Raw genomic sequence first — 10,119 nt, 5'->3', positions numbered from 1 at the left:
GTCGCTTCTCCTAATATTTCCGGCCGCCCTGCAGATCTCCCCATTAAAGTATCTGCTGCACGCTTTTCGCGAGTCGTACAAGGTCATTGTTATTTTTTAAGTGGTGTTGTCGACTTCCGCGACTTCCTCTGCATCCTGTCTGCCGTTTTTGCTGCGTATGGTATCGCTTGTTATTTATTTCCAGAGCTTGTTGGTGACTGTCGCCAAGCATATGTTATTGACCGCTGTATGCCCCGCTTGCTTCCTTTGCAAAGAATCTCGGCGCTCAAATGTGCACAATTCATTTTTGCTCAATAGGCACGGCATACAGCCTTTCCCAAAAAGTGCATATTCATATAGGAAGTGGATGTTGAAGCGTTGTTGATTCGTTGCCAGTTCACAATTTGTAGTTTATAATGCTTGCTCACCTTTTTTGTTTATAAAATTTTTTCGGAGGTTGTTTGTTCATTCTATTTCATTTGCAGAGATTTCAATTGCATTTATTAAAATGTATGTCCCCTGCAATATTAAGATGGTGCTCTTAAGCACACTCATCTTAACTGGTCCTGATTTTGACCCCTGCATATACTGCACGGGTGCTCTGATCTCATGGGCGAAGCGATTTCTTATTGAGACTTTTCTGTGGTATTTGTAATTTATTGTAAGCTGTGTATTTTGGCACGGAGATGTTGAAACTTGTATTTTTTTTTGTAATTCATTCTTGCATCATTATTCTAGTTGTGCTTTGCGCATTAAGATGTTTTTGAACAACAAAACTGTGAAATCGGGTATCGTGTCACGGGGTATCTAACCCCAAATCTCTCGCATACGAGGTGGACACTCAAACGACGAGGTCACCTTTGTGGTGCCACTAAATTGGTTTACGGGAAAATTCAGGGAGAGGATCACCGAAACCGCTCGCATATCGGAATGGCATTTGATTGAATTTGAGCCTTATTAGAGCATTCTGATGGAGCGGTCCTCTTCTTCATTGGTCAGCATTGGTGTCCCAGGCCAACCACGCAGCGTTCATGCGTAGAACAAATGTTCTGTAAATGAGGCCTAGGTGTACAGAGGTGGTGTTGCAAATGTCGGATTGCTGCTCTTGTTCGCTGACAAAGCATGGTTAGCTCTCTTATTCGTTCTTTTTCTTTGTTTTCGGATTGAATGATTTTTACTTCTCTCGACAATGTCCCATGCATGTTGGGGAATCCGCAGATCGAAAAACGTTTGGTACTTTCACTACCCGAAAACTGCTTATTTTCTCCTTCAGAATCTACCACAGTCTGAACAGCATTTTTTCTTCCTCTATGGGGGCGTTTTTGTGCATAGGTTCGCAGATTATGACACCTGACTTCATCAACGGAGCCATGTTTGTCAGTCGCAGGTGCACTTTGCACGCGAAAAAGTGTGAATAGTTTGATACTATAAGGCGCTGAACACAAAGAAACATGATTGCAGATACTACTGCCTTGTTGAAGAAACCAACAGCATGCGAATAATTGTAAGTAAAATGCTTTATTTTTTGGGGAAGAAATGATTATCTTGAAGTGACCATTTATCTCGTGCATCAGTCAGGTTCACGTTTGCCGCTCTGTACGAGAAGAATACCTTGGCGACCCACACGGTAAGCATGACAGGGACCTGCGCAGTAATCAAGTGCTTAGGATCAGACAAAGCAAAATGCTCGTGATATTGTTTAGCTGCCATCAGTGCTATGACGCTTTGTGTGTAGTCTCAGTGTGTAGTCTCAGTTCAGCATTGTAAAAACCAGAAATGCTTTCTACCGTACACACTGGCCATAGGTACTGAAATGGCACAGCATGTCGCTTGAAATGAGATTGACCGAATCTGTGTACAGTTGCGGTTTTTGTGATGCTTTGTGGAGAACAAGATTAATGACGGTTGTTGCAAAATGCCTGTTTAGGTATACTCTTGGATTTTTTTATGGCGAAGTTTACACTAAGGAAGACTGGCTGTTTTCGCCAGTTCAAAGTAGTCTTAATCGTTAACTTAACAGTCATATGCAGCTGCTAATACGGAAAATTTTGTCGTCTCCGCTGTTTAATAGGGCCCGTGAAATTTGTGGTATGCCGAACTAAATCAGGTTGCATGATATGAATGCCAATAAAACTGTGCTGTGATACCTCGCACAGCCATGCAATATCTGTCACAACAATCCTTAGCTATGAAATAGCCTTTCCTAACAGTTCCTCGCAACACTTTAAACCACAGATTTTCCACGGACAATAGTTGTTTAAGAAGCCCAGCAATATGGACATACACGTTTAGTTCGCGAGGCTGCCACCACAAGCCGGGGGGCACCGAACGCCCAAGACCACCAATGGAATTTTGAATGTTCGATGTATCCCATTGATTTTCTATGACCGTCGGAAATAGTTTGTGTGAGCAGAGGAAACATTTTATAGGTGAGATTTTGTAGCCAGGAAGAAGAGTCGGACATGATAATTACCTTATTCGCGTGGGATCTACAGGGACACTCTAGTTTTCTCATAATTAAAAGTTTAAGGTATCCCTACTGAGTTATGCATTGTTGGCTATTGGCGGCCAGCAGATGACGCTAGTTGTTGAATGACCAGTAAAACAGGGAATTAACGCGGGCTAGGCAGTCTAGTTCAAAACCTTCAAAAATACAGTTTATTATCTTTTTTTCTGTGTGAGCAGTGGTATGAAATAAGAAAGTTTTTTTTTTGCGACTTCTTGTCACAAGCGGATCATTTGTTGACGCAATCATTTTAAGGTTCATTCCGTCGGCGCCTTAAAGGGACACCTGTAATAGCCGTGTGAAATTCATTTTCTCCTTAAATTGGTTTTATGCCTCTTTCTGGTCATTTTGATATTTGTTCGGAAGGTAAGGGTGAGTTCGTTGCTGAGAGATTGGATTCAAAATCTTCACGCCACTCGAACGAAACCCGAGACTTCAAGCCCGAAAAGAACTACGTTATCACCATTTGGAAATAAATAGCAGTGTAACCTAGCCCCACTGATTCGCGTGCAAAAAACCATCATTATTTTTGTCTAAGCGCAGTTTTCTTGCGAAAACGTCCGGTAGAGAATTTTCTTCCTGACTATTTTAGCTCATAAATGCTAAATTTTCAGCGGAAGTAGCTTCTCTGCCACTAGGACGATTAATCTACCCATACAAGCCATTTTTGATTTGTTCTCAGTGTCATTTTAATATTGAACACCGCCACCGCAACGCTCTTTCCCGGTGCGAGTTAAGTAATCGATGTTCACCTCAGGTGGACCAGGGTCGTAGTTTTCATCCCTGAATCTCACGGGTGCCTAAAGTATTCCTGCAGTTTTGCGAATGTAAACTTTCAATGACTGAAGCGGTGCCCCAAGACTGCGGCCTCGCAATATCCGCCTTCACGCTGTTCTACCTCAACGCGTTGCCGCAGCAAACCGCTCTCTTTTCCCCACAGTACGACGTGCTCCCCGTTGAATGTCGAGAGAATAGCTTTTCCAGTCGTCAATTTTTCTTTCAAAAGTATTACGTCTTGTTCCCAACCTTCTAGACCTCAGAACTTGCGTCTGGGACGTTTGAGCCGATAGCTCAGTGAATCACCAAACGCTCTTCACTGTCTGTCCAACACCTGCGAGGTGTGATCTGGGAGAAAGAGGCGATGTACTTGGCCCTCAACGAACATTTACCATGTTTCTATAAGCGGCTAATACTGATGCAACCGTGAAAAAACGCGATATTGGCGTGGGGCTACATTACTCACTAGCAGGGGGTATTTTCGCCACGCAACAACACAGGAAACAGAATGGAATAAAAAGGAAATGATAAAAAACGATTGGTGAAATAATAGTAGTCTAACACAAAGTAGCACATGTAGTAGCGGCAGTGTCTGAATCCAATGGTTGGCACCGAAAAAAATTTAGTATAGTGCAGAACCTTCACGATTCAAGGTTTCGAGACATTCCTCGGGACGGCCCTCTTCGAATGACGTCTGATAATCATCTGTAGATCAAAAGACTATGCTTGGAGCAAAAAGACCTTCGGTGCAGTGTAGTGTCCAACGAGGCGAAGTTGTTCTTAAATACATACACAGTGTTGTGTACTGCCAACGCGTGTTTACGTAGGCTCATTCACGCTGTATTATGTACGATGCATGTTCGGAGAGAGACAGGTTTTGAGAGAGTTTGACAGAACGACTGCAGAACAAAGATGTAAGAAGCAAGAAGGCTTACCCAGGCAGCGAGGAGAACAGCCATAACTGTTGTTGCAGAGCTGTAGCCGAATGCCTCCACCAAGTAGCCAGCTATGGGCGGCATTACGAGACCTCTGAAAGAATGGAAGGAAGTGAAAAATGAGCACTGAGGGTTAGCACGCAATACTAGATAGTTTTACGTACACAGCAGCTGAGATTACAGCGAGTGCACCCTGTTTAAACGTTCAAAAGTGCTGAACGCTTGTTAAGGAAGACTCTATAGAGCCTCCGCACAATTGTCAATATGTGGCATTTGATTTTAAAGGCTCATTTTAGACTGCTAGCGTTCCGTCCACAACTTGAGGTCACGTTGCCTTCACCGGCCAGAGATTTACAGCGCTGACGAATTTAAACGTACCACGTACTTCACAGTTTGGAAGCAAACACAATAATGCGTGTATTTTTGATAAACACTGCACATGGGGTGCGCTTGACGCTGTGTGCAGTTTGAATCTCTGTAACGATTTCAGCCCTGATGTCAGCTGAAGCCCAGTGCTTCTCTATTGTTCCGGAGTCATCTGCAGGGTACTGCAGAGGGAAAATGTAGTGTTCGGGAAAATTTCAGTTATAATCATGGGATGCAAATTTAAGGTGGACGTTACTCGTCCAGCTCAATCTTTGCAGTGTGTCGCAGTGGCTGACAGGCACGTTGGAGCTTAGGTTGAGTACGCACTCATCGGCTTCGTGAGTAAAGGGTGCAGATTGTAGAAAAGTTAAACTATGTTTTGATCATTTCCACTGCAACGTTGAAGTTAGCAGAGGATGATTTGAGCAGCACAAGCTATGCTCAGTGTACGCGCTTGGGCAAACTACATTAAGTGTCCCTTGGCTTCTTATTGACTGAGTCCGGCGATATTCGCTGCCTCTTATCCTCACCCCCCCCCCCCCCCCCCCAACCACCCCTCCCCTACCACAGTAAAAAAAAAGAAGTGCCGCAGTTGCTTGAGGAGGCGGATACATTAAAATGTGCGCGCGATGTGGTCAAGCCATCTCGGTATTTTTGATGCATGCAGAAATGCTTACCCTATGAAAAGACAAGTGTGTGATACACTCGACACGAAGCCCGTAGTCCGGACGGTGTCTGGATATCCGCGCTGCCTGCAATGAAAATACCTTGTATGAGAACCCTACCGTGACAAAGCCCTCGATTTCACGGCAAGCAGGTAAAACAGAGGAAAAGAATACAAATGTGTGCTACCTTCAGACGTACATTGTGACTTTATTCCATTAGCTCCGAGCATAAGCGGAAACCGTAGTCTTAGGAAAACGAATAAAATATCAACCTAGCTGACGGAATATGTGACTAGGATGCCGGTCCTGCGATGAAATATATTGCGAGGAAACACCCAGCTCTTCACTGTGTTCCTTCGCAAAGTTGCGCTAATTACAGTTGCCTCTAGCCAATTAGGAGCGCAATACGCTTTTGCACTGTGTCGCTGCCCATGAAGCCACTCCGTGGCTGCGAATAATAAATGCGAATATAAATGCGACATTTTTAACCACTTTAAACGCGCTGAATGAGGATGTACATAATTTAGCTTCTGATTTTGATAGTTTAGAGTTCTAAAAATTAAATACATGGTTCGTATTCCTTGAGTCTCACGATTTTTTGAGCACTTGCGCTCCTCGACAAAGCCGGCATTCATCAAAAAGTGAAGAATGTAAACTTTACGTAGGAAAAGTTGAATTTGAATGTCATAACGTGAGGAACACTGATCTTCCTCTTTTCGCAAAGAGAGCGGGTGCGCTGCTTTTTTTTTTTTTTGGCCCGTAGTGTTTCAGCGACTTCAATCTTCTTGTGCTTTCAAAATACTTGTCTCAACAATGCTTTTCATTCGCAATTTCCCGATGACTTTCTCGTGTTTCATCAAGAGATACTTGATATGTCCATGTTTGTAGGTTACGGTATTTTTTTTTCCCGAATCCAGCGTTCTGCTTGGAAACACATGCACCGTGTAGGTCTCTGTGCAGTGCCAAAAACAAGTGCCATGTCTCAATGCCACGCACAGCGGTAACAGACACCCATTATTTCTCTTTCGCCTCTCTGAATATTTCAGCCCCAACTTTCGGAATGCGAATCAATGATCTTCGACAGCTTAGTTGTCAGTGCTTCTACCATTTTAGACGCTGACTTGATGGCGGCCGCAGCGTGCCCTCTGAAATTATGCAGCCTAGCTTGATGCTTCACAAGACCCCTGATTCCATCGCAGGCATTTTTGCCATGCCCAGTTGTCGTGAACATCCACTTTGCAGAAGTCCAATGGTTGCGCTCGAGCTCATGAAGTTGGTACTTGTTTTTCAAGTGGCTTGCTGCGTCATCGCTGACATCCGTCATGTTAGTATATGAAGGTACCGAATACGTCTAGTCACTCATGTGCTTTACTGAGAGCGTAAAAAGCGTGTGCAGAATCGTAGGTTCTGTTGTTACTTATGGTAGCTAAACTACGGTTTTTTTCTTGTTTTGACTGCGGAGGAACATGGAATTTCTTTTAGCTTCTTCGTTTCTCTGAGGAATGAGAACAGTTGTGCTTTCTGCAAAGTCAAAGTAGACGACAATGCTGCTCTTCTGCAAAAACTCCTATTCCTCGCTAATGGCTTGCTTCTGAAGACATCTTATGTAGTCATGTGTCGACCAACTTCTCAGGCACTTCCAGAGGTGCACCAGAAATTCTTTTCTAATACTTCCTGGAATAATCTGCGCAGTACACGCGCTTTTGGCTATAACCCTTTTCCATAACAGCAAACGAAGGCAAGAGACTCTGGCGAACCATAGCCCGTCGTGCTCACGGCCAACTCACTGCGGCTAGGGAACTCGCATGAAAGCAAGGCTCATACTCTGAATTCCTTCGCTAGTCGTCGCTCCGAGCTGAGAGAGAGAAATTCGAAAAGAGTAAACTTTTGAGCCACTCCACGCCTCTCCCCGACACACCGCGTTCGCTCAAGGGCGAAGGTCGATGTTTCGTCCGTCATTTGGTAGAAAACATCTCGGCTGCTCAATAAGGACCTACGATCTCGGCTGACCATCTCTGTTCGTGCGGTTTGGCGCAGGTGATGTGCCCATAAAGGAAGCGAGCGTTGTGCTGATAGGCGTAGAAAAGCGAGCGCGGCAGTTTTATGAAATGAGCGCGAAGCGCAGGTGACGATATTTAAAGAATAATGACTCTTCTTAGCGGCAGTTTTTATTACAAACTTCTCATTGCATGATTAATTCGAAATTCTTTTCTGTTCACTGAGCACTTTGTCTTTCAAGTTGAAACCTTACCCTTCTAATCCGTTGCTCAAATGGTAGCGGCAGTCACACTAACACACTAACAGGGTCACACTGCAAGTCTCGAAATTAAAGAATAATGCAGTATTTTTAAGCATGGAATTGGGTGCGTTTTGAAGCATCATTTCTGAAAGTCATAAGGAAATTGAAAGTTCTTGTGTAAAATTTTTGCAAAATTTGACAACGCATGCGTTTTTCACGCATGCGACTTTATTTTCAAACATGAAGAAATCCTACCAGGCACTCCGAAATGAGTATGGATATTAACAGCAGAACACATAGTCATGTCTAAAACTTTAAAGGTTCTTGGTTTCAAATTTTCGGAGGTATACGTCTTCATATCTTGAACGTTTTTCAAAATGTGTGACGTTTACATTTTTTTTACTCGACACCCATCCTGGGAGACAAAATTACACCCGTCGCCTCATTATGCTGTACGCGGAGTGTCGACAGAAAAATATCTGGAGAGCTGGGCGCACACAATTTCTTTTTATAGCGGCCCAATGTTCAGGTTTCTCGAACTGCGGAGAACCGGCCGTCCACGAAGTTGGCTTTCTGATTTTTTTCTTTCGGAAAGGACAATTTTTCCTTTCAAAAAGTAAGCTCGGATATGTTCTTCCTTGTGTACTTCCACTATTTTGTTTTTTTTTTTTATTGAAATAACGATTTCAATCTGACATACGTGTTCGATCTCTCATGGACACCTCCGGTGTTTTTGTATTTGACAAGAGAGCAGTAGCTTTTCTCGCGACATTTGTCGTGTTATACAAGTTGCACTCACAGTGTCACCGTCAATGAGTGGCAGAAACCGCATATGTAGAGGGAAGAGATGCCAACGCCGGTGAACACTTGTGAGATGTACACCATTGGGAGACTCCTGCAAGGAATGTTATGTGCACATTAAACTTTGTTTTTATGATTTGTATGCCGTTAAGGAATACGAGGAGGGCAGAGTGGGTCAGGGCACAAACGCGGGTTAATGACATCCTAGACGAAATCAAGAAGAAGAAATGGGCTTGGGCAGAACATGTAATACGAAGGCAAGATAACCGATGGTCGTTGAGGGCAAGTGATTGGATACTAAAAAGAAGGCAAGCGCAGCAGGGGACGGGAGAAACTTGGTTAGGCAGATGATTTAACAAGTTTGCGGGAATTAGATAGAACCGTGGCAGTAGTTAAGGTGACGACGACGATGATGTTTATCGATTTGAAAAGGATTCTGTCACGCACGCAATGCCTACGCAAGATTATGTTGGCACAGGGCCAAGTGGCCTTGTGTACTAGAGAACACTAGATTTCGCCAGGGTGTATTCTTAGCTGTGTTACAGTAGGCGTCATCAGTATAAGTTCAGATTAAAGGCTGCTCATATAAAGAATACTTAGTGGCATGAAAAAGGAGAGATGGACTTCGTATGCAAAATAGAGTTCTTAGTTTGTTTGCTACGCAGAATTATGCTTTATCGAATTACAACAGACAATGCGAAGGGCCCCTGTATGAGCACAAATTTGTCGATGAGGGAATGCAACCGTTTGCCACAAATACTAGCACATCATAGACTGTTGCACAGTCGTGTTATAAGGATTTACGATCAGGATAGCAACGTACAAATAAGGATGACCGCAGTTGAAGTGAGTGCGCAGGACTTGTTGGTGCTCATAAAGAAGATTCTCTTTTTTTCAAGGTCCTCCTGGACGTCAGGCAGCATTTTTCAGGCAGCTGAATAACAACTACGATAAAGCTTTTTCTATTCATCGTTCTACTCATGAAGATCGACCTCATGCGGACAGGCAGGCTCTATCGACTAACTGATCACGCTTTTTTACATAATCACCTCATTAAGCCGCAGATTTAGGGTAAGGTAATCCATTGGTGATAGCCATTATCCTAAAGAGAAGACGCGGCCCTGCAGCATTGATACTTTACGGTATGATTTATCGGGCGTACGGTCCCCTAGGATTGTAAGAACAAATTCTTAGTTGTCGCTCTTCTGAAAAAAGGCTGGGAAAAGTGAAAAATTCAGGTGAACGTAGTGTTGGCTGTGGGCTTCTTACCGTTTGATGGGAATAAAAGGGGCCGGCCCAATTATCAGGAACGCCACCACAGACAGCACAAGACCGATGAGTGCAAATAATGTTTCTCCCTGCGAAATTGAAAGTAGAATTATTGCTCACGGCCACTACACATTTTAAGCTTCGTTTGAAGGAAAGAAAATTGCCATTAACATGCACTCAAACGCTCTCGTACGGCTGCAAATGAATTAAATGCAGGCTTCTTCAGCGTTCGTTTCTAAAGCAAAATATATTCCCTTCGGAGATCGCATTCGTCCTGCTGAGTATAGTTAGCATAATGTGGTTTCCGTGATCACTCAGTTAACCCTGATGGCTGGCAAATGGAAGCTTGAAGCCGAGTTGAAAACCGTATTCTTTTTTTGTTGTTGATTAGCTTAAGGTGTCACATCATTGACCGGAAAGCAAAGTTCTCGATAAAATTAACAAATACAATATACCTTGAAATGGGCGAAGACTGCAGCCGCGATGCTCCCAACTGCGGAGCTACCGAACTGAACTGTATATACGCTGCCGATTTCTGTGCTGGTCAAATTGAACTGGAAAAGGAAACGGTCAAGAATTAGA

General features: G+C 43.6%; 1 protein-coding gene across 1 annotated transcript in view; it reads right to left on the bottom strand.

Moving 5' to 3' along the window:
* Window positions 1–1,497: 1,497 nt before the first annotated feature.
* The window catches only part of LOC149358987 (MFS-type transporter SLC18B1-like), a 30,781-nt gene continuing 22,159 nt past the window's right edge, over window positions 1,498–10,119 (bottom strand). The window contains exons 8-13 of the mRNA XM_089568957.1: window positions 9,993–10,091; window positions 9,538–9,626; window positions 8,267–8,362; window positions 5,241–5,315; window positions 4,198–4,291; window positions 1,498–1,623 (exon numbers count right to left, since the gene is read on the bottom strand). Of these exons, the coding sequence (XP_089425083.1) occupies window positions 1,498–1,623; window positions 4,198–4,291; window positions 5,241–5,315; window positions 8,267–8,362; window positions 9,538–9,626; window positions 9,993–10,091 (579 nt within the window). The remainder of the gene's footprint in view (window positions 1,624–4,197; window positions 4,292–5,240; window positions 5,316–8,266; window positions 8,363–9,537; window positions 9,627–9,992; window positions 10,092–10,119) is intronic.

Source organism: Amblyomma mixtum, chromosome 2 (genome assembly GCF_055824585.1).
Source record: "Amblyomma mixtum isolate Tamu chromosome 2, ASM5582458v1, whole genome shotgun sequence".
NCBI lineage: Eukaryota > Metazoa > Arthropoda > Arachnida > Ixodida > Ixodidae > Amblyomma > Amblyomma mixtum.
The sequence above is the reverse complement of the archived record's forward strand: the minus strand, read 5'-3'. Positions and strand labels throughout refer to the sequence as shown.